Here is a 25,041-nt window from a genome sequence, read left to right on the forward strand (position 1 = left end):
AATGGGTGGGTGGAGAGAAAGATAGGAGAAAGTGGTATAAGCAAATGGCTTTGGAGTCTGATTGACAGCGATTGAAATCCTGTCTCTACCTCTTAACAGCCTCATGATCCTACATAAGTTACCCCGATCCTCAGGGCCACATCTGTAAATTGGGGGTTGCGATGGCAGCCTCTCACAGGGTCTCTTTTCGGGGAAGGGCAGGAATTATGGATTAAGTGAGCTAGTAATTGTAAAGCACTTAATACAAGGAGGGCGCATAATAAGTACTTCATAAATAATGACGGCCATTATCATGACTGAGGTGTATGCAGCTGTCGGGGAATACGGCGACTTCAGAATTTCTGGTGGGCAGGGCTCAAAGGCAGCAAATCACACTGGAAGTCGAGGTGAGGCACTGCTTCTGCACAGACTGCTTAGCTGGAGAGAATGAGGAAGGCTTAGAGGAGATTTAGAGGAACTTAGAGTCCTTCGCCTCCAACTCTGTGGGATCTGCTCCCGTGCCAGAGACATTCAGGGGATTTCTCGCACTCTCCCCTCCCCTACGTCCCTCCCGCCCCATCCAACTAACCACACAACACATACAAAATAGCCCCTGCGAGGTTCTGCACTCTGGAAGGGAACGAGAGAAGGGCGCTGCGCTTTCTTGCTGATGCCCTGTACTTGGGCCCCTGGTAGACACAGCCACTTGTCCCCTCAGCCTGCAGAGAAATCCCACGTAGACCGCGCCTGGGTCCTTGGCTTCAGCCAATCTCCCTTTGGTGGGGGTGGGATGCACGATCCAAGGTTTTATTGGCTACAGACAGCGGGGTGTGGTCCGCCAAGAACACAGATTGGCTTCCGAGGGCATCTCGGATCCCTGGGGGGGCGCCGCTCAGCCTCCCGGTGCAGGCCCGGCCGAGGCCAGGAGGAAGCGGCCAGACCGCGTCCATTCGGCGCCAGCTCACTCCGGACGTCGGGAGCCTCTGCCAGCGCTGCTTCCGTCCAGTGCGCCTGGACGCGCTGTCCTTACCTAGAGAGAGGCTTCACCTTGAAATCCAGGCTTCATCCCTAGTTAGCGTGTGACCTTGAGCAGTTGACTTTATTTTTCAGTGCCTAGTTTTCCAGATACCAGGACTGACTCCAAGGACTATTACTCATCTGGAGGGTTTAGCACAGTACCGGCGCATAGTAAATTTCCATGTCAGTTTTGGTTACCTTTCATGCACTTGCAAACATGCCATGCTCTGAAACGAAATAGGCACATCTTTTTTTTTTTTTTTTTTTTTTTTTTTCAGGAGTCTTCCTCTTGCCCAGGCTGGAGTGCAGTGGCGCGATCTTGGCTCACTGCAACCTCCACCTCCCGTGTTCGAGATTCTCCTGCCTCAGCCTCCTGATTAGCTGGGACGACAGGCATGCCACGACGCCCAGTTAATTTTTGTATTTTTAGTAGAGACGGGGTTTCGCCATCTTGGCCAGGCTGGTCTAACTCCTGACCTCAGGTGATCTGACTGCCTCAGCCTCTCAAAGTGCTGGGATTACAGGCATGAGCCACTGCATCTGGCCAGAAATGAAATAAGTAACTCTTTTAACCTGCTCTAACAATATAGTGAAAAGACCATATTATTATTAGAGCAGGTTAAGGGATTTGCCTATTTCGGGTTGTAGTTATAGTCTCAAACTTGGACATTCTTGTAGAAAGTAAAAAGTTTCCTCTTCAAAGTTCCCCTTCTTGTTAAAGAATACATCATAAGTGTTAGAAGTAATAGTTTCTTTTAAAGACTAACTTTCTTCAAGCCTCCTTGCTTTGTGCTAATAACTCTTTGTTAAGCCCTATCCTATGTAACTGTTGGACATGCTTACAGGCACGTTCCAGTTCACAGCCTATGCCCCTTCCTTATTTGGAAATGTTATTGCTTCCTTAAACCTTTCGGTAAGCAACTTCCTCTCCTTCTTCGTTCTTCCTTGCACTTATCTATTTAGAAAGTTTTAGGCTATTAGCAAATCGGCTATCAGTTTAAGAGTGTGAGGTCCCGCTCCAGCCAATGGATGCAGGACATAGCAGTGAGGACGACCCAAATGCGTAAGGGATAAATATGTCTGCTTTTCCTTTGTTCAGTTGTGCTCTCGACATTGTTCCATCTGCGATTGAGCACCCTTTCTGCAGAAAGTAAAGATTGCCTTGCTGAGAGATCTTTTGTCTCCGTGCTGACTTTTCTTCGTGGCACCGACTATCTATTTCTAACAATTTTGGTATTTCTAACATTCTGAACAATCTTGGGCTAGTTGTCTCTTCTGGGCCTGTTTCCCCATCCGTCACATGATAAACTTCATTGGTTTAAAAACCCCAGCGAACATTTATTGAGTTACTATTACCTTCCTGCCCTCCCCAACCCCAACCCCAGGGAGCGGTTACAACCTCAGCCGCTGAGCGCACTCGCCGGGTGTTAAGAAGCACCAAAGACAGGGAGGCTTGATTGATTTTGCTTTGGGAGTAGAGGGTCAGAAGATTCACAGGAAAATGGCATTTGAGCAAGGATGATTCACTGGAGCTAGCTTTTAAATACTGGCGAGGCTTTTATGTTGCAGTCCCTTACAAAGTTGAGCATTCGCAGGGACTGCACTCCGAAATAAGCCCGCTTCCCCTTTTCATTCGCTAATGATCCAGGGAGCTGCTGGTTCCGCATGCAGCAGGTTGTGCCTTTTCCTAATCAGGGTTCTGCATCGCCTCGAACCCGCAGGCCGTGGCGGGTTCTCCTGAGGAAGCAGGGGCTGGGGTGCAGGGTGAAGCTGCTCGTGCCGGCCAGCGCCTGTGAGCAAAACTCAAACGGAGGTGCAGGAGAGGTCGAGCTGGAGCGTGGAAGGGTTGGCCCTGCTTTTAGAAGGGCACAATTTGAAGGGTGCCCAGGGGCCGGAAGCCGGGGACCTAAGGCCCGCCCCGTTCCAGCTGCTGGGAGGGCTCCCGCCCCAGGGAGTTAGTTTTGCAGAGACTGGGTCTGCAGCGCTCCACCGGGGGCCGGCGACAGACGCCACAAAACGGCTGCAGGAACGGTGGCTCGCTCCAGGCACCCAGGGCCCGGGAAAGAGGCGCGGGTAGCACGCGCGGGTCACGTGGGCGATGCGGGCGTGCGCCCCTGCACCCGCGGGAGGGGGATGGGGAAAAGGGGCGGGGCCGGCGCTTGACCTCCCGTGAAGCCTAGCGCGGGGAAGGACCGGAACTCCGGGCGGGCGGCTTGTTGATAATATGGCGGCTGGAGCTGCCTGGGCATCCCGAGGAGGCGGTGGGGCCCACTCCCGGAAGAAGGGTCCCTTTTCGCGCTAGTGCAGCGGCCCCTCTGGACCCGGAAGTCCGGGCCGGTTGCTGAATGAGGGGAGCCGGGCCCTCCCCGCGCCAGTCCCCCCGCGCCCTCCGCCCCGACCCGGGCCCCGCCATGTCCTTCTTCCGGCGGAAAGGTAGCTGAGGGGGCGCCGGCGGGGAGTCAGGCCGGGCCTCAGGGGCGGCGGTGGGGTAGGTGGGCCTGCGAGGGCTTTCCCCAAGGCGGCAGCAAGGCCTTCAGCGAGCCTCGACCTCGGCGCAGATGCCCCCTGAGTGCCTTGCTCTGCTCCGGGACTCTTCTGGGAAGGAGAAGGTGGCCTTCTTGCGCGAGGTCAGAGGAGTATTGTCGCGCTGGTTCAGAAGCGATTGCTAAAGCCCATAGAAGTTCCTGCCTGTTTGGTTAAGAACAGTTCTTAGGTGGGGGTTAGTTTTTTTGTGTTTCTTTGAGGACCGTGGATCAAGATCAAGGAAATCTCTTTAGAACCTTATTATGGAAGTCTGAAGTTTCCAAATATTGAGGGTTTTATGTCTAAAAGCAACACGTGAAAAAATTGTTTTCTTCACCCAGTGCTGTCTTCCAATTTCCTCTTTGGGGAGAGGGGTAGTTACTGCTGTTACTAAAATAAAATTACTTATTGCTAAAGTTCCCCAACAGGAAGACCACTACTTTTGATGACTTTGCAAGTTTGCTAACTACTGGAACCCTAACTTACAAACGAACTACTTACATTTTTGATTTTCAGTTGTATTACCTGCCCAATGTTTACGTAGAAACAGCTTGATTTTGATTCTGGGTAAGGTTGTTGCACTTCATTAAAAATACATATCCGAAGTGAGCAAGTGTGGGTCTGTGGACAGCAGTGATTTTTCCTGTCAATTCCTGTTGCTTCAGATAAAATGTACCAGACAGAGGCCGGGCGCGGTGGCTCACGCCTGTAATCCCAGCACTTTGGGAGGCTTGGCGGGTGGATCACCTGAGGTCAGGAGTTCAAGACCAGCCTGACCAACATGGAGAAACCCCGTGTCTACTAAAAATACAAAATTAGCCAGGGTGGTGGCGCATGCCTGTAATGCCAGCTACTTGGGAGGCTGAAGCAGGAGAATCGCTTGAACCTGGGAGGCGGAGATTGCGGTGAGCCGAGATAGCACCATTGCACTCCAGCCTGGGCAAAAAGAGCGAAACTCCGTCTCAAAAAAAAAGTACCAGACAGAAATGGGTTTTGTTTTCTTTTTTTGTTTTGAGACGGAGTTTCGCTCTTGTTGCCCAGGCTGGAGTGCAATGGCGCGATCTCAATCTCGGCTAACTGCAACCTCTGTCTCCCAGGTTTAATCGATTCTCCTGCCTCAGCCTCCCAAGTAGCTGGGATTACCCATGCCCCACCATGCCCGGCTAATTTTTGTATTTTTAGTAGAAACGGGGCTTCACCATGTTAGGCTGGTCTTGAACCCCTGACCTCAAGTGGGCCTCCTACCTTGGCCTCCCAAAGTGCCAGGATTATAGGCATGAGCCACCGCGGCCAGCCAGAAATGGGTTTTGGAAAAAGCACTAAACAAAATCGAACTTGGTTTCATATGACAGCTCTGCTGCTAACTGTCACAGGGGACAGACCAGTTAACCTACTTTTCTGTCTTCTATCAGCTGAGAATTAGATGATTCCCAAAGGCCCATTGAACTCTGAATGACTTTAAATACTTCTTCTTAAGTGGGTACACGGTTTTGGTAACTGATGCCAGGTGATGAATGCATGAAAGTGCTTAATGAATGAAACCGGTAAAATAGTAGGAGGAAGCTTTATTGGTAAGGCAGGGGTATACCTAATAGCTCTCTAATTTGTTGGTATTGAAGTGGTTAACTTTTGTTATTTTAAGGGGGGAAAGCAGTCTAAGAATAATGAGGCAAACTGCATATTGCACAAGAGACTGTTGTCTCTATTCAACAAATATCTTTTGAGTGTCCAGAGTCTGCCAGGTGCTGTGCTAGGCCCTCACGATTGAGTAGTGAACCACAGAATGTCCCTGCACCCATGGAGCTTATTGTCTACTGGGGTAGACAGATAATAAATAAGCAAACAAATCTTTCTTCTCCCTCTCGCTCCATGTAAGTGTGTGTGTATAGGTGTATACTTACAAGTTGAGTAAAGTGTTATGAAAGATTAAGAGGAGAAATGCATTTTGGTTAGATGTTAGAGAGAGGACTCAGCAGGTGACCTTGAAACTTAGAGCTGAAGGATCAGTAGGAGGTAACTAGAGAGGCCAGGGAATAGCATGTTCAAAGGTCAGGAGGCAAGAAAGAGCATGGTGCCCTTCAAGAGAGGAAAGAAGGCTACTGTGACTGGAGCATAGATGTAGGGAAGTGTCGGGTGATTGAGAGCTCTACGGGCCATGGTTAGGTTTTATTCCTAATGCCGAGATGCCAAACATGGTGGTTCATATCTGTAATCCCAGTATTTTAGGAGGCTGAGGCAGGAATATAGCTTGAACCCAGGAGTTCAAGACCAGCCTGAGCAACATGAGACCTGTACACAACATTTAAAAAATTGCTGGGTATGATGGTGCACACCTGTGGTCCCAGCTACTCAGGAGGCTGAGGCAGAAGGATCACTTGAGCCTAGGAGGTGGAGGCTACAATGAGCCATATTTGAGTCACTACACTCCAGCCTGGATGACAAAGTGAGACCATGTGTCAAACAAAATACAGAAAGAATATTAATTTAAAATTTTGAAAGAGGAGTGATCTGAACTTATATCTTAAAAAGATCATTCTACGGCATGGTGGCTCATGCCTGTAATCAAGGGCTTTGGGAGGCTGAGACAGGAGGATCACCTGAGGCCAGTTCGAGATCAACCTGTACAACATAGAGAGACTCCATCTCTACAAAAAGAAAAAATAAATAGCTGGGTGTTGTGAGTTATTCAGGAGGCTGAAGCAGAAAGATCACTTGAGCCCAGGAGTTTGAGGCTGCAGTAAACTGTGATCCCACCACTGCAACACAGTGAGATCCTGTCTCAAAAAAAAAAAAAAAATCATTCTAGGTGCTTTTTGGAGGCTGGATGTGGTAAGAGTAGAAGCTGGAGATGGTCCTGTTAGGGATTTGATTCAGACTTTAAATATCATCAATGCACTGAGTCCCAAATTTACATCACTACGTTGGATCCTTGCCCCTGAATCCAGACTGGTATATCCTACTTTAGGTTCACTTTGTATCTCTACCTGACCAATATAGAGGTGTCCAGTCTTTTGGCTTCCCTAGGCCACATTGGAAGAAGAATTGTCTTGAGCCACACATAGAGTACACTAACGCTAACAATAGCAGATGAACTAAAAAAAAAAAAATCGCAAAACTTATAATGTTTTAAGAAAGTTTACGAATTTGTGTTGGGCACATTCAGAGCCATCCTGGGCCGCGGGATGGGCAAGCTTAATCCAGTAGATACCTTCAACTTACAATATCTAAAATTTTATGCCAGATTTAGTCATTTTAAACCTGCTCATCAGTTTTTCTCAAGAAGTAGTATTTTGGCTTTTTTTCTTTTCTTTTTTTTGAGATGGAGTTTCGCTCTTATTGTTCAAGCTGGAGTGCAGTGGCGGATCTTGGCTCACTGCAACCTCCGCCTCCTGGGTTCAAGTGATTCTCCTGCCTCAGCCTCGCGAGTAGCTGGAATTACAGGCATGCGCCACCATGACCAGCTAATTTTTGGAGACAGGGTTTCACCATGTTGGTCAGGCTGGTTTTGTACTCCTGACCTCAGGTGATCTGCCCGCCTCGGCCTCCCAAAGGCTGGGATTACAGGCATGAGCCACCGCTCCTGGCTGCATTTTTGGATTTTTAGTTGCTCAGCCCAAAACTTTAGTACATCTTTGAACCTCATCTTTCCTCCTACTCTATATCTGATCCATCAGCAAATCTGTTAGGTCTACCTCACACATATCCAAATCCTACCACTTCTCACCATCTGTGACAATTAACACCCTGGTCTAGGCAGTCATCTCTGTTAAGATTGAGTGGTTAAGGACGTCCTCTAAGGAGATGACATTCAAATCTTAGCTTAAATGTCAAGAGGGAGCTGGTTTTATAAAGATTGAGGAGGCAGCATTATTTTGCCATAGGCCTCCATTTGGTTTCCATTCCATTCTTGATACTTATGGTATATATTCAAAACAAATGCACAGAAACAGACCCAGGTATATGTGGGAATTTCGGATATAGAGTTCCTAGTTGGGAAAAGATAGACTGATCTGTAAATGATGCTAGTTATCCATCATCTGGCAAAAAATAATTTCCTGCCTCCTCTCATATATATCAGATCAACAGACTTTTTCTGTTAAGGGCCAAATCATAAATATTTTAGGCTTTCCAGACCATATGGTTTCTGTCACACTCTCCTCTATCCTTGAAGCCATAGACAATATGTAAACAAATGGGCATGGCTGTGCTACGATAAAACTTTACTTACAAAAACTGGTAGTGGGCCAGTTTAGGCATGGCCAGCACTTTGGGAGGCTAAGGCAGATGGATCACTTGGGGTCAGGAGTTTGAGACCAGCCTGGCCAACATGGTGAAACCCCGTCTCTACTAAAAATACAAAAAATAGCTGGGCATGGTGGTGCGTGTCTATAATTCCAGCTACTCTGGAGGCTAAGACACAAGAATCACTTGAACCCAGGAGGCAGAGGTTGCAGTGAGCCAAGATAGCACCACTGTACTCCAGCCAGGGTGACGGAGTCTTAAAGCAAAACAAGACAAAAGGTAGTGGGTTGTATTTGGCCCATGGGCTGTAGTTTGCCAATCCCTGACACAGAAACGAATTCCAGGTAGATAAGAGCCCAGAATGTTAAAAAAAAACAAAACTTGAAGTCATGTAGAAGAACAGGTAGGGGGAAAAATCCTGATCTCAGGATAGGAAGGGATATTGCTTAAAATAAGACACAGGAAAATATAATCCATGTTGTGTAAATTTGACTACGTTAAAACTTAAAACTTTCGCCAAGCGTGGTGGCTCACGCCTGTAATACCAGTACTTTGGGAGGCTGAGGTGAGCAGATCACCAGGTCAGGAGATTGAGACCATCCTGGCTAACACGGTGAAACCCTGTCTCTACTAAAAATACAAAAAATTAGCCAGGCGTGGTGGCGGGCGCCTGTAGTCCCAGCTACTTGGGAGGCTGAGGCAGGAGAATGGCCTGAACCCGGGAGGCGAAGCTTGCAGTGAGCTGAGATCGCGCCACTGCACTCCAGCCTGGGCGACAGAGTGAGATTCCGTCTCAAAAAAACAAAACAAAACAAAGCAAAAAACCTAAAACTTTCATACAATAAAGTATACCTAAGATACTTCTAGAAGAGAAGATTTACACCCAGGATGTGTATGGAATTTCTGCAAGTAATAAGTAAAAGACAAGGGACATGAAGAGGCAGTTCACAAAAGAGGAAACCAAAATGACCAATAAACATGAAAGGATGTTTAACCTCAAAGGAAACAAGGAAATGAATTAAAAACATCAAATGCCATTTCAAAACTAGTAAGTTGGCAAAATTAAAAATACCAAGGATGAGAATATGAAGCATGGCTATATGAGTGCATGGAACTGGTACAGTCACTTTCATTAAAAATGCACATAATTTGTTTTTTATTTATTTTTTTGAGACAGTGTATGTCGCCCAGGCTAGAATGCAGTGGCATGATCTCGGCTCACCACAATCTCTGCCTCCTGGGTTCAAGCAATTCTCCTGCCTCAGCCTCCTGAGTAGCTGGGATTACAGGCTCGTGCCACAACGCCCGGTTAAGTTTTCTTAGTAGAGACAGGGTTTTGCCATGTTGGCCAGGCTGGTCTCGAACTCCTGACCTCAGGTGAGCTGCTTCCCAAAGTGCTGGGATTAGGGGCGTGAGCCAATGCTCCTGGCTGAAAAAAATGCACATAATTTGTTACCTAGCAATTCCATGTCTAGAGGCTTATCCTAGAGAAATTCTTGCTTATATGCATAGGAAGACGTGTACTAGAATGTTCACTAGTTCAATGTTTAAGTGAAAATTAGGAAATAAAGTAAATGTTCATTAACAGGAAAATGAGTAAATAAAGGTATATTTATAAAGCAATTAAGTAGCTAAAATGAATAAACTAGAGCTGCGTGAATGAACTAGAACTGGTTCAATAGTCATGTCAGATTATTGAATGAATACAGGTCAGATATGTATAGAGTGTCATTTGTGTAATTAATTTTTTTTTTTTTTTTTTTTTTTTGAGATGGAGTCTCACTCTGTCGCCCAGGCTGGAGTGCAGTGGCGTGATCTCAGCTCACTGCAAACTCCACCTCCTGGGTTAAAGTGATTCTCCTGCCTCAGCCTCCCGAGTAGTTGGGATTACAGGCATGCACCACCATGCCCAGCTCATTTTCCTATTTTTAGTGGCCACAGGGTTTCACCATGTTGGCCAGGCTGGTCTTGAACTCCTGACCTCAAGTGTTCCACCCAACTTGGCCTCCCAAAGTGCTAGGATTACAGGCGTGAGCCGCCATGCTCAGCCATTTGCGTGATTTTTAAAGATGTGCAGAATAATGCCATTAAAAAAAATATACATACATGCATATATATACATGTTTGGCTGGGTGAGGTGGCTCACACCTGTAATCCCAGCACTTTGGGAGGCTGAGGCAGGAGGATCACTTGAGCCCAGGTGTACAGGACTAGCCTGGGCAAGATAGCAAGACCCCATCTCAACAACAGAAAGGGTAATTAGGCATGGTGGCATGAGAGGATCACTTGAGCCCAGGAGTTTGAGTGTTATCAGGCCACTGCACTCTAGCCTGGACAACAAAGCAAGACCGTGTCTCAAAAAAATAAAAATAAAAAGTATTTGTATGTGGTCATAGTCAAAAAATGTACATGGAAGGAAAATGTCTTTATTTATTTATTTATTTTTTTAAGACAGAGTCTTGCTCTGTCACCCAGGCTGGGGTACAGTGGTGTAATCTCAGCTCACCGCAATCTTGGCCTCCCGGGTTCAACCGATTCTTCTGCCTCAGCCTTCTAAGTAGCTGGGACTACAGGTACCCGCCACCACACCCTGCTAATTCTTGTGTTTTCAGTAGAGACAGGGTTTCACCATGTTGGCAAGGCTGGTCTCGAACTCCTGACCTTAAGTGAGCCACCTGCCTTGGCCTCCCAAAGTCCTGGGATTACAGGCGTGAGCCACTGCGCTCGACCAGAAAATATCTAATTTAGTAAGTATTTATATCTGGGAAAGGAAGGGTCAGGTGGTGATTCATAGGAACTCTAAAGTCTATGTATAATACTTAGGGGGACAGAAGGAAATAAAGCAAAATGCTGATGTTTGATTGTTGAGTTGTGTATATGTTAGAAGTATAACATAGGAGATCTGATTGATAGTAGGAGAATGTTTTTAGGTGGTAAAAGTGGAACCGTGGTGGTTTATTTTGGCAGTAGAATCAGTTGGTCATAGTTTGTATGTGGAAGGTAATAAACAGACCATGTTAAGGATGACTTCCGGAATTTTGGTCTGAGTAGTGGGTGGATGACAGGTGTCATTCATGAGGGAAGATGAAGACTGAAGTAGGAACAGGTTTGGGAGAAAATGACATGTTCCCTTTTAGACAAGTGGAATTATGGAAGATGGCAGGTAGGTGGTTAGCTATATGAATTTGAGATAAAAGATTTAGGATGGAGATATAAATTTAGGAGTAACAGCGTATCTATGGTATTGTAAGCCTTAAGAATGGGTAGGATCAGCCAGGAAATACAGATGTATATGCAGAAGAGAGGAGTCAAGGAAGCCAAGACAAGTTAATGTTTCAAGTGAGTGATGTAGTCCGTGGGCAGATGCTGCTGAGAGGGCTGCAAACACCAGTGACCCTACAACATTTTTAAATGTCGTCTTCCTGACAGCAGTGATCAGTACCTGCAACGATCTTATTTATTTTTTTCATGTTAGTCTCCACACACTTGAATGTAGACTTTTTGAAGGCAAAATCATTGCCTTTTCTGAGCTGGGAGCATGTCTGGCACATACCAAGCACTCAACAGTTGATGTATTGACTTCATCCAGATACTCTGAGGGCGAGTTATTTCCTGCTACTAGCCTTTCACCTTTCAATGTTTAAGAGCACAAATACAGAGATGGGCACGTTTTGGCATTTCTTATTTTGATAACCTTTTCCTGGTAAGATTTTTTAATGTTAAAAAAAAAAAACAAGAAAAGAGGGTTAAAAATAGTCTTATGTCAGATCCTGTAATAGAATTCACACTTGGCTTAAGCTGCTGGGCACCTTCCTATCTTGGATGTCATATTAGCTTATCTACCGCAGAATTTTTACTGTTTTATGTAATAAGGAAGCAATTATATGATTATTTTACAGACAAATTATTCTTTATCTTTTATTTTTTTAGACAGAGTCTCTCTTTGTCTCCCAGGCTGGAGTACAGTGGCGCGATCTCGGCTCACTGCAACCTCCGCCTCCTGGGTTCAAGCAATTCTCTGCCTCAGCCTCCCAAGTAGCTGGGCTTACAGGTGTCCGCCACCACACCCAGCTCATTGTTTTGTATTTTTAGTAGAGATGGGGTTTCACCATGTTGGCTAGGCTGGTCTTGAGCTACTGACCTCAGGTGATCCACTCGCCTTGGCATCCCAAAGTGCTGGAATTACAGGCGTGAGCCACCGTGCCTGGCCCAGACAAATTATTATACTCTGAGTGTTAGAGGCTTAGGATGTTTTCACTTGATGCTATGGGAGGAATAAGTAATAAGATATGATACACAACCAAAGACCTTTCTTCACTATGCTTCTAGTAGCTAGTACTATGGATGACACATGGTAATAATATTGGTTAGCATTTGTCCTCAATTTACTGTGCTAGTTACTCTTCTAAGCCCCTTACAGGTATATATATTTTTTCATCAATAACCCTCTAAGGTAGTTTTTATTATTGACCTAATTTTATAAATCAAGAAAATTAAGACCCAGAGAAGTAAGTAACTTGTCCAAGATCACATGGCTTATAAGTGGTAGAGCCAGAATTTGACCCCAGATGTTGTGACTACATTGTCTCTCCATAAGCAGGTTCAACTCTTTTGACTGGATGCTGTTCCAAGGTCACTTCCTTAGAGAAGCCTTTGCTGACAACTACCCTCCTGTGCCCTCCTCCAAGGCTGTCCATTGTTCTAGAACTTTGAATACTCATCTTAGAATAAAGCTGGTCTAATTTTTACAGTGTTATAGAATGGATCTCTGACTGCAAAAGTTGGTCATAATTATCTTTTTATGTTCTAGTGAAAGGCAAAGAACAAGAGAAGACCTCAGATGTCAAGTCCATTAAAGGTAAGTTCTGCCCTTGGCAGTCCACCGCATTAAAAAGTGATGTGCTTTGCATTTGTGAGCTCTTTAATCCTGTTATACTCTCTCTTTTGGCATTAATCATTTCTGCCTTATTTTATAATTACTTATAATTTTGATTTATTTCCCTCTTTAACGTGTATAATGCTTTAACATCTAGCATATAATAAGTAGGCTTTTTTTTTTGGAGACAGAGTCTTGCTCTGTCACCCAGGCTGGAGTGCAGTGGCGCGATCTTGGCTCACTGCAAGCTCTGTCTCCCGGGTTTACACCATTCTCCTGCCTCAGCCTCCCCAGCAGCTGGGACTATAGGTGCACGGCGCCACGCCTGGCTAATTTTTTGTATTTTTTAGTAGAGACAGGGTTTCACCATGTTAGCCAGTATGGTCTCGATCTCCTGACCTTGTGATCCGCCCGCCTCGGCCTCCCAAAGTGCTGGGATTACAAGCGTGAGCCACCGCGCCCGGCCATAAGTAGGCTTTTTTTACCTTAATTTTATTTTTTTGAGATGGAGTCTTGCTCTTATCCCCAGGCTGGAGTGCAGTGGTGCCATCTCAGCTCACTGCAACATCCACCTCCCGGGTTCAAGCGATTCTCCTGCCTCAGCCTCCCGAGTAGCTGGGATTACAGGTGGCCGCCACCATGCCCAGCTAATTTTTGTATTTTTAGGAGAGACAGGGTTTCACTGTGTTGGCCAGGCCAGTTTCAAACTCCTGACCTCAAGTGATCCACTTGCCTTGGCCTCCCAAAGTCCTGGGATTACAGGCGTGAGCCACCATGCCTGGCCATAAGTAGGCTTTTACTGAGCCTTGTGTGTATTGGCTATCCTAGTGATTACAGTGAACCAGTGCCCTTCTTATTAATCACACATTTAATTGTTCCCTAAAAGTGATTAGTTCACTTTATTTATTTAGTAAGACAAAAAATGAAGAATACTCTTAACTAAGCAGTCTGTTAACTGTAGGAAAGCACTGACACTTATAAGGCTTAGTTTTCTGTCATTTATCCAGAAGTATGGTTGATTACAGTTTTTGCTTTTTTATTTGAATGAACAACCTTAATTTAAAATATATTTTGTTTATTTTTTGTTGGGATCGATACATTGTCCTTGTTTATAGATTAGAGCATGCTTTTTAAAGATGCTGTATTATTCACTGATTTTATTTGTCCAGTGTACAGAGATTGAAGTGGGAAAATTATAATGGAAATTGTTTCCATAGTCATTACATATTAATTTCATCAATTTATTTCCATAAAATCTGTAGATTGCTACTTATTTAGATTTTTCTTTCAAATGTTTTTATGTTGTATTGCTTGCATTGAGTATTTATTCTATATGCTCAATTTGCTGGAGAAGAAGACCAGTTATAACTTAGGCAAGTTGTAAAATTAGGGAAAAAAGTAAGGTACCTTACAGCCTAGTTTACTTATTTCTTATGTAAAGCCAGTTAGATTCCACATTAGTTCAAACTGCCTTCTTTAGGCAAAATTTGATTGGCAGTGATAAAGGCTTAAAGCCCTTCTCAAGCAGAGACCTGTAAAGACTAGATCTGACTGTAGTAGAAGGAAGGAACTTAGATGTTTCAGGCAGTGAGAACACCAGTCTTCCACTCTAAACTTTGCCACTAACAGTATGACCTTGGGAAGTTGTAACTTTCTTCAGATTCTTCATTTGTTGAATGGGGGGATTGGCCTAGCTAATTTCTAAATCTCTACTGGGTTAAAAAATTCTGTGCTTATACTCTGATTATGATAGTACATAATCTGTGCTTAACATTCACTGACTTATCCTTAGGATAATACAGAAGCAGTACAAGAAACAGCCCCTCAAGATGTTTGCAGTCTGGTTAGAAAGACAAACTTATACACAGAACAGTAGCAAATAGACCAAAATAATAATAGCTGCCATTTATAGAACACTTCTTCTGTTCTGGGCATTAGACAAAAACTGACTATAACGGTGAACAAAAAAGAATTAGGTCCTGCCCTCATTGAACTTACAGATTAGTAGGGGAGAGGAACATTAATCAAGTAATTCCACAGATGGCTTAGCCTAGATTGGTAGTGATGGAAGTAAAGAGATCTGAACGGACTTGAAAAAAAATTAGGAGGCAAAATGGATAGAAGTTTATTATTGATTAAATATGAGGTGTGAGAGAGAGGGATATTTAAGATTGATACCTACCTTCTGGCTTGCCTAACAGAACCAAACCAGGAAATTATATGTTCAGTTTTGTTATGTTGGGTGGGAGGTGCTTTTGAGTCATTCATTTATATATGTTATATATGTTATTTTATATGCACAGTAATTTTAAGGTCTGAGTTTTAAACCAAAGGTTAGAGAGTGATTTTTTAGAGTCTAGCAAACCTAAGTTGAAATCCTTCCTGTTGAAATGGCTGTTTACTAGCTCATTAACCTAGGGCAAAGTATTCAACTTGTTTTCATTTTTGTCTTCATCTCTAAAATGAGGAAAATATGGTCTTACAAGATTGTCCTGAGAGATAGATGAAATAATATCCAAAAAAAAAAAGGTACATAGAGAAACTCGTATAGTGCCTGGTATATAGTAGGTCCTCCATTGGTAGCTATCATTATCTAGTTTTAACATAGCCTTCAGTTTGTTGAATTAGTCAAACTGAGTGAAGCACTGCAAGGAGTTCAGAGGAATTTGAGATCAACAGATGATTTCTGAAGTTTAGGGAAGACTTCATGGAAATGACACTTACCTTGTATAAAAGTTGAAGAATAAGAAAGATTTGAATGAGAGATTCTTTCTCTTCTCCCTACCAGCCCAGCTTCTTATTTGAGGATATATTGGGCAGAGGGGCCTTCAGACAAGTAGAGGGAGATTTTTACAGAAAGATTGAGATGAAGGTATAGAAGGCTGTAAAGACCGGAAAAGAGAATTGAGACAGAGGAAGCAGGAAGCCACTGTAGGTTTTTGAGCAAGATATTGATGCTGTAAGTATGGTGTTTATGAAAGGTTAGTCTGGAAGAGATTTGCAGGATGGAGACCCCGGAAGTTTTTTTGTTATAATACAGAAAGACTTGCACTGAGGGTGAGGTGTTAAAAATAAACAGGTAAGTAAATGTTTAAACATCTTGAAGGAAAAGTCAACAAATCTTGGCAAGTAAACAGATAACAGTGAAAAAGAATGGGACCAAGATTTTGAGTTTTGGAGACTGGTGGATTGAACAGACAGGGAAATTGAGAGGAGAATCAGATGATGATGTTTTAAGTTGATATTTAGATAGATTGTACTTGAGATGGTAAAGTCAATGTGGGTGGGAATGCTTAGTAGCGAGTAATCAGTGATACAAGACCAAAGCCCAGGTCAAAGACAAGTCACAGATACAGATCAGGGCTTTTTCATCTGCTCCGCAGAGGTGTACCCCAGGAGCTGTTGCAAAGAGTCCATGTGGAGGGTGTGAGTAAGATGTTTCCCTTGAATTTGCCAGAATTACTTTTTTGTTGTTGTTGTTGTTGTTTTTTCTGAGACAGATTCTCGCTCTGTTGCCCATGCTGGAGGGCAGTGGCGAGATCGCGCAGCTCACTGCAACCTCTGCCTCTCGGGTTCGAGTGATTCTCCTGCCTCAGCCTCCCAAGTAGCTGGGATTACAGGCTCGTGCCACCAAGCCCAGCTAATTTTTTTTGTATTTTTAGTAGAGATGGGGTTTCACCATGTTGGCCAGACTGGTCTCGAACTCCTGGCCTCGTGATCTGCCTGCCTCAGCCTCCAAAAGTTCTGGGATTACAGGCATGAACCACTGCACCCGGTCCCTTGTTAAGTTTATTTTGGTGGGAAGCAAAGGAGGTTTCAGCTTTTAAAAAGTTTGAAAATTATTGCTCTGGTAATAAAGATTTGAGAGTAAATATGCTTTCTAGCAGGAAGAATAAAAGAACAGATAGCCTCAAGAAGGGGAGCCAAAGAAGCAGGCTATATCTGACACACTGGGTGTTGATAAATGGGTATTAAAAGAATGAGAGGAATGAGCAGATAGAAGAGGAAATTAGGAGAGTATAATACCATGGAGACCAAGAAAGATAGACTATCAGGAAGGAGTGGTAAAAATAAGTTACTAGTTCTAAGAGAGATGTTAAGAGGGACCGGGGAAAGCCTTGTACAAATGAGTTAGTAGCATTTTACATTATATACATCTAATTAAGAAACAATGTGAGAGTCTCACCATTCCTATAGACTCTTACTTGTACTTGTCTGAACACGAAAACTGGCTTTTGTTTATAAATAAGCTAAAAATTATTTTGCTCCAATTTCTCATGAAAATAAAAATATACCTTCTTTTAACATTGAAAAAATAGTTTGAAGACAGTCACTCTTCATTTTGTAATTCCCACAACTACTATTGAATGACTGAAATTATCTTTATTATGAAGCCAAAAGGGTGATACTGATATTTCTTCAGACTACTAAAAATATATTTTATGAATTTTTAGTGTGCTTTATCTTTTTTTGTTTTTTTTTGAGATGGAGTTTCACTCCCATTGCTCAGGCTGGAGGGCAGTGGTGCAATCTCAGCTCACTGCAACCTTCGCCTCCCAGGTTCGAGCAATTCTCCTGCCTCGGTCTCCCAAGTAGCTGGGATTACAGGCACCTGCCCCCACACCCAGCTAATTTTTTGTATTTTTAGTAGAGACAGGGTTTCACCATGTTGGTCAGGCTGGTCTTGAACTCCTGACCTCAGGTGATCCACCTACCTTGGCCTCCCAAAGTACTGCGATTGCAGGCATGAGCCACCATGCCTGGCCTGAGGAATATTTTTCTAGGTTTCCCCCCACCCCAAGCATTTATTCTGCAATTTTAGTTTTGTTCCTAAAGCAAGCAAGGTTTAAGGATTTAAAAATAATCCGTATTTTAGAATGCTTTCTGGCTTTGTTACTTTTTATCCACAGTAGAAGTTCTCAGAGAATGATCTCCCTCTTTTAATTTAACTTTTTGGCACAGTATTTTGAGAATTATAAATAATATTAGAATGTTTTCTGGCTGGGTGTGGTGGCTCATGCCTGTAATCCTGGCTACTTGCGAGGCTGAGGCAGGAGAATCACTTGAACATGGGAGGCAGAGGTTGCAGTGAGCCGAGGTCATGCCACTGCACTCCAGCCTGGGTGACAGAGCAAGACTCTGTCTGGGAAAAAAAAAAAAAAAAATAGAGTGTTTTCTTTCCTATTTTTCACCACTTGATTAAGTTACTTTTCCTCTTAAGTATTTTTTGCTGAGTATGCTGACTTAAGAGTAATGTTACAAAATTTAATTTTTAAAGTTCTCTGAAAGCCCCCTTATGAGAGTTTTAGGCTATCAAAGTGTGTTTAATTCTTAACAATTTTTTGAAAAATTATAGCTTCAATATCCGTACATTCCCCACAAAAAAGCACTAAAAATCATGCCTTGCTGGAGGCTGCAGGACCAAGTCATGTTGCAATCAATGCCATTTCTGCCAACATGGACTCCTTTTCAAGTAGCAGGACAGCCACACTTAAGAAGCAGCCAAGCCACATGGAGGCCGCTCATTTTGGTGACCTGGGTAAGTAACTATCATTTTTTATTAACTTGTATTAGAAGAATTTGAGTACAATATGTGAAACTTCTGTCATAGGATACAGAACTATATAATTGGAAAGTGCTTTGGAAAAAATGTATTTAAAATAACAGCTACAAGTATAATGGGTAGCTGTGTTGTGTTCCTGTAAATATAGAATATAAAGCATGCCCAGTAGAAAAACAAGCATTTCCAGAAGAAATATATCTGATCACTAAATATAAATATATGAAAAAGATGTCTCACTTTATTACTGAGGGAAGTGCAAATTAAAATAATCAGTTAATGTTCCCCTAACACATTAGCATATATTTAAAGTTTGACAATTTGAATGTCAGTGAAGATGCAGGGAAATACCCCTCCTATTTAGTGATAATATAATCTGGTGAAGACTCTTTGGAAAGCAATTTGGAAATCAGTATAAAATATGCATGTCATTTAGGCCACTCTTTCTAAGACCTAGCCCTCAGATATGCTCATTCATATGTGCAGGGGTGTGTGTGTGTGTGTGTGTGTATGTATGTATGTATGTATGTTGAAGGCTATTCATTATAGTATTGTTTGTGATAGCAAAAAATTATGGACAACATATAAATATCTGTTATAGGGAAATAACCAAATTGTGGTATACGCATGCTCTGGAGTATAATATAGCCATTTGTTTCTATTTATTTATTTTCTTGAGACAGGGTCTTACTCTGTTGCCCAGGCTGGTGTGCAGTGGTACGATCATGGTTCACTGCAGCCTTCACCTCCTGGGCGCAAGCCATTCTCTCGCCTCAGCCTCCAGAGTTACTAGGACTGCAGGCATGTGTCACCACACCCAGATAATTTTTTAATTTTTTGTAGAGACAGGGTCTCACTATGTTGCCTAAGCTGGTCTCAAACTCCTGGCCTCAAGCAATTCTCCCACGCAGGCCTCCCAAAGTGCTGGGATTACCAACGTGAACCACCACACCTGGTTCAGTGTAGCCATTTAGAAATCTAAAAAAGACGTGGGAAAATGTCTAAGGCATGTTTAAAAGTGAGAAAAGCAAGTCACAGTATGCATGGTAAAATCCATTATATTAAAATAAGTTCTTCCAAAACAAAAACATATGCAGGAGACCTTTATTTTGTCAGTATTTGTTACCCAAATTTCTGCACTTAGAAAATTGCATGTCATGTTGTCATAAGTTGAAAAAAAGATCCATGAACCAATAGACTTCTAATAAAATCAGTTCTGCTTTTGACATCTCCCTCTACTTTTGTGTATATTCAAACCAGAGTGTCAATGTGTTTGTGGGGCACACTTAGCAATAATACATAGCAGACAAAATGCATATAGCTCAGAGAGTAAAATTGTAAGTTTTGCTAGATCACTCATAAATTGCTGATGAGAATTTAAAATGGTGCAGACGCTCTGGAAAACAGGCAGTTTCTTTCTTTCTTTTCTTTTTTTTTTGAGACAGGGTCTCACTCTGTTGCGCAGGCTGGAGTACAGTGGCGTGATTACAACTCACTGCAGCCTCACCCTCCTCAGGTTTAGGTGATCCTCCCTCCTCAGTCTCCTGAGTAGCTGGGACTATAGGCATGCACCACCACGCCTGACTAATTTTTGTATTTTTTTTTTTTTTTTTTTTTGTAGAGACGGGGTTTCACCATGTTTCCCAGGCTGGTCTCAAACTCCTGGAATCAAGCGATCCACTCGCGTAGGCCTCCCAAAGTGCTGGGATTACGGGCGTGAGCTACTGTGCCCGGCCTAGGCAGTTTGTTTGTTTGTTTGTTTGTTTGTAGATGGAGTCTCACAGGCTGGAGTGCAGTGGCCCAATTTTTGGCTCACTGCAACCTCCGCCTCCCATGTTCAAGCTATTCTCCTGCCTCAGCCTCCTGAGTAGCTGGGATGACAGGTGCCTGCCATCATGCCTGGCTGATTTTTGTATTTTTAGTGGAGATGGGGTTTCACCATGTTGGTCAGGCTGGTTTTGAACTCCTGACCTCAGGTGATCAGCCCGCCTCGGCCTCCCAAAGTGCTGGGATTACAGGCATGAGCCATCATGCTTGGCTGGTGGTTTCTTATGACGTGAAACATGCAATTACCATATGACCTAGCAGTTGCACTCTGTATTTATCCCAGATAAATGAAAACTTACCTTCCAATAAAAACCTGTGCACAAATGTTCATAGCAGCTTAATATTGAAAAACTGGATGTTCTTCAGCAGGTGAATGAACTGGTTCATTCATACCATGGAATACCATTCAGCAATAAAAAGGAACGAACTGTTGATACATTTAACCACCTGGATGAATATCAAGGGAATTATGCTGTCAGACAAAAACCAATCCCTAAAGACTACATATAGTATGATTCCGTTTGGATACTATTCTTGAAATAGAGAAATTAGAGAAATGAAAAGATTAGTGTTTACCAGATGTTAGAGACAGGGAGGTGAGAGGGGTAAGTGGGTGTAGTTATAAAAGTGCAACATGAGGGATCTTTGTGATGTTGAAGTTGTATCTTGGCAGTGGATGCAGAAATCTCAATGTGATAAAATTACAAAGAACTAAAAACAAGAATGAGTACAGATAAAACTGGGGAAATCTGAACAAGTTACAGTGTTGTATCACTGTCAGTATCTTAGAGTGATATTGTACTATAGCTTTGCAAGATGTTACCATGGGAGAAACTAAAAGTGTACAAGGGATCTCTAGGTATTATTATTTTTTTAGAGATGGGGTTTCACTATGTTCCCCAGGCCGGTCTTGAACTCCTGGGCTCAAGTGATCCGCCTGCCCCAGCCTCCCAAAGTACTGGAATTACAGGCGTGAGCGACCATGCCTGGCCCTTTCAGTATTGTATCTTACAACTTCATGTGAATCTAGCATTATCTCATAGAATTTAATTAAAAGAAATTGTAAACCTCACAGAAGATCAGAATTTCCTCAAATTTGTGATGTTGACAAAGATGAACTAGTTGACACTGACAGTAAGACTGAGGATGATGACACGACGTGCTTCAAAAAAATGATTTGAATATCAGTGGATTAAGAAGAACTCTTTTGACAAATTGATGAAACCCTCAGTCAGTTTTATAAGAATGCCCATCTTTATGATCATGATATGAAAGCCAATTTTTAAAAATTTTTTTTGTTTTTCCTAACAATTAGCTTGTGGTTATAATTATAATTTAAATTTAGTTAAATATAAGATAAATGATTTTTTATTAAGTGTAGTTTCATTTTTCAAGGTACGATCTCAAAGCTACTCTTTAACCTACTATGAATGAATAATGCTGAGTTCATAACATCTTTGTAGATATATCCACAATTTTCCCTCGGGATAAGTGCCTACAAGTGGAATTACTGGACTGAAAATAATGCAGTTTGCTAAGACTTTGCTATCTGTTCCTGAATGCTCCTCCAAAAAGGTTTTGCCAGTTTACATCCTCATGACCAGCGAATGAGAGTGTTGCCTATTTTCCTGTGCCCTTGTTACTGCTTAATAATTTTTGAAAAAAATCTAATTTGGCAGACAAAAATGCATTTTATGTTAATTTGCTTTTCTGGGATTTTTAATGAGGTTGAGTATAGTTTTTAATATTTTTATTGGCCCCTTTGGAACTAGTATCATAAGTTTTTTTCTTAAGAATTTATGTGGTCTGGGCTGGGCGCAGTGGCTCACGCCTGCAATCCCAGCACTTTGGGAGGCCGAGGTGGGTGGATTGCCGAAGGTCAGGAGTTTGAGACCATCCTGACCAACGTGGTGAAACCGAATCTCTACTAAAAGTACAAAAACTAGCTCAGCGTGGTGGCGGGTGCCTGTAATCCCAGCTACTTAGGAGGCTGAGTCAAGAGAATCGCTTGAACCCGGGAGGCGGAGGTTGGTTGCATTGAGCTGAGATCACGCCATTGCTCTCCAGCCTAGGCAACAAGAGTGAAAAGTCTCAAAAAAAAAAAAAAAAAAGAATTTACATGGTCTGAATTGCCATTAAAAGAGATATGAGAATTATTGAGTAACAACTTTTTAATAATTTAGGCAAGTTTTGAACGATTGTACTTTGTTTAGAAACCAAAAGCATAGTATTTGTAGTTTTTTTATTTATTTTAGTTGGTAGGAAGTAAACTTTATTCAAGGTCTCTGGTACCAGTTATTGCTAAAAGTGATCGACTAATCTGTCAATTTGAAATTATTTGTTGCTGAACTGCTAATTCTTTTGCTTCTATCTTTTAGGCAGATCTTGTCTGGACTACCAGACTCAAGAGACCAAATCAAGCCTTTCTAAGACCCTTGAACAAGTCTTGCACGACACTATTGTCCTCCCTTACTTCATTCAATTCATGGAACTTCGGCGAATGGAGCATTTGGTGAAATTTTGGTTAGAGGCTGAAAGTTTTCATTCAACAACTTGGTCGCGAATAAGAGCACACAGTCTAAACACAGTGAAGCAGAGCTCACTGGCTGAGCCTGTCTCTCCATCTAAAAAGCATGAAACTACAGTGTCTTTTTTAACTGATTCTCTTGACAAGAGACTGGAGGATTCCGGCTCAGCACAGTTGTTTATGACTCATTCAGAAGGAATTGATCTGAATAATAGAACTAACAGCACTCAGAATCACTTGCTGCTTTCCCAGGAATGTGACAGTGCCCATTCTCTCCATCTTGAAATGGCCAGAGCAGGAACTCATCAAGTTTCCATGGAAACCCAAGAATCTTCCTCTACACTTACAGTAGCCAGTAGAAATAGTCCCACTTCTCCACTAAAAGAATTGTCAGGAAAACTAATGAAAAGTGAGTATGTGATTTTCTTGTGTGTACATATGTGTCTCACTTTCTTTTTTTAATTTACTAAGCAGAACTTCAGATGAGGAATAAAATGATTGGAATATTTTTTCTCCTCTAACTACTTGTAAATTTGGGAGAATTTGGAGAGTGTAGTGGAGTCAGATCAGTGTATGGAAAAGGAGCAGGAGGGATATCTGGAGTGACTGGACCTTCTAAGAAGTGTGTTATCAGAATTAGTAAATGAAGAAGGGTCAAATGTCCTACTTTTCCCCTCCACTGATTTTGACATCAAACCATTATCCACATAGCCTTATTTCCTCCCTCGGTCTTAATTTTATTAATATTTTACTGCACTTTGCAGATAAAATTTTTAAAAATTGCCAATAAGTGACATTTATTAAGTTCAGTGTTTAGTGTATATTTGGATTTTATTTATTAGTCACAAGACCTTTGTGCAGGTAGTAGGCATGATTATCTTTTTTTTTGAGATGGAGTCTCGCTCTATCGCCCAGGCTGGAGTGCAATGGCGCGATCTCAGCTCACTGCAACCTCCGGGTTCATGCCATTCTCCTGCCTCAGCCTCCCAAATAGCTGGGACTACAGGCGCCTGCCACCACACCCGGCTAATTTTTTTGTATTTTTAGTAGAGACAGGGTTTCACCATGTTCTCCAGGATGGTCTCGATCTCCTGACTTTGTGATCCGCCTGCCTCGGCCTCCCAAAGCGCTGGTATTAGAGGCATGAGCCACCGCGCCCGGACTGATTATCTTATTTACACATGAGAAAACCAGGGCTTAGAAAGGTTAGGTAACTTCCTCTAGGTTGTGCAGTAAATGTGGACCTAGAAGCATTTTGACAAGAGCACCTGTTTTTTTTTCTTCTCTATTAGTTTAGAAATTATATACTCTTAATTATCACCTGGGATTTTGATTAGACAGCCTTCATGTTCTTTTTCATCTTAAATGTTCTTTGTGTCTTAAAGGGCTAAGTGATTTCTTCAGATCTTTTAGTTCACTCATTCTCAGTGAACTAAAATGAGGTCTAATCTGCTACTGAATCAAGTTTTCAGCATGTTATTTCCTTCCTCCCTCCCTCCCTCCTTCCTTCCCTCAACCAGGCTCCCGAGGAGCTGGGATTACAGGCGCCCGCCACCGCTCCTGGCTAATTTTTATATTTTAGTAGAGACGGGGTTTCACCATGTTGGTCAGGCTGATCTTGAACTCCTGACCTCAAGTGACCCACCTGCCTCGGCCTCCCAAAGTGCTGGGATTACAGGCATGAGTCACCACACCTGATGGCATGTTATTTTCATCGCAAAGTTACTGTAAGCTGGGAGAAGTGGCACACACTTGTACTCCCAGCTACTCAGGAAGCTTAAGGTGAGAAGATTGCTTGAGCCCAGGAGTTTTGAGACCAACCTGGGCAACACAGCAAGACCCCAGCTCAAACAAAGAAAAAAAGTTATTGAATTTTTTATTTCTATGGATCATTTTTTGTAGTTTCTTATTCCTTTCACCCTTCATTCCCACTTTTGATCCCATCTTTTATTTCTTTAGTTTTATTAAATGTATATTTGTCTGATAATTCTGCTATCTACAGTTTTTTGTGGACCTGACTCAGCATTTCTTTGTTTCCTCGGATTCAGACTGTTGGTGGCTTGTGATTTTAGTGATTTTTGGCCGTGAACATGTTTCTTGGACTTTTGTCTGTGGGAATTCTCTGTGTACTCTGTATAAATTAAGTTATTTCAGGTGTTTTGCATTTTCTTTTGCCATGCACCTGGGGCCTGGGTCACTACCCTTCTGGTACCACTTAAAACTGAATTTTTGTCTTGGGTGCTCGCACTAATCCTGTATGAGTACAGGTTTATACTTATTGTAGAAATATGGTGTTTGATTATGGGGTATTGTCCCAGATGGTGCTGGAGTATTAATATGCTCTCTGTTAAACTTAATGTGTTGTCCCTGTAAAACTCCAAAATTCTGAATTCCAGAATACTACTGGCCCCAAATGTTTAAGATAAGGGAACTGCCTGTATTTGTTTCTGCCTCCCACTATTTTCCTTAGTTTAACACAAACTCACCTTT

General features: G+C 42.7%; 1 protein-coding gene across 3 annotated transcripts in view; it reads left to right on the top strand.

Moving 5' to 3' along the window:
• The first annotated feature begins 1,319 nt into the window (after positions 1–1,319).
• AKAP10 (A-kinase anchoring protein 10) overlaps positions 1,320–25,041 on the top strand; it is an 85,482-nt gene continuing 61,760 nt past the window's right edge. Inside the window, exons 1-4 of one of the 3 annotated variants that reach the window (XM_019028414.4) lie at positions 1,320–3,429; positions 12,572–12,619; positions 17,994–18,176; positions 22,403–22,960. In XM_019028414.4, coding sequence (XP_018883959.1) covers positions 3,342–3,429; positions 12,572–12,619; positions 17,994–18,176; positions 22,403–22,960 — 877 coding nt within the window. In that variant the 5' untranslated portion in view covers positions 1,320–3,341. Of the gene's footprint in view, positions 3,430–3,477; positions 3,624–12,571; positions 12,620–17,993; positions 18,177–22,402; positions 22,961–25,041 lie in introns of those variants that run through there. The other 2 variants (XM_063706591.1, XM_063706592.1) reach the window with 2 other exon arrangements.

The sequence above is a fragment of the Gorilla gorilla genome, chromosome 4, assembly GCF_029281585.2.
Source record: "Gorilla gorilla gorilla isolate KB3781 chromosome 4, NHGRI_mGorGor1-v2.1_pri, whole genome shotgun sequence".
Classification (NCBI taxonomy): domain Eukaryota; kingdom Metazoa; phylum Chordata; class Mammalia; order Primates; family Hominidae; genus Gorilla; species Gorilla gorilla.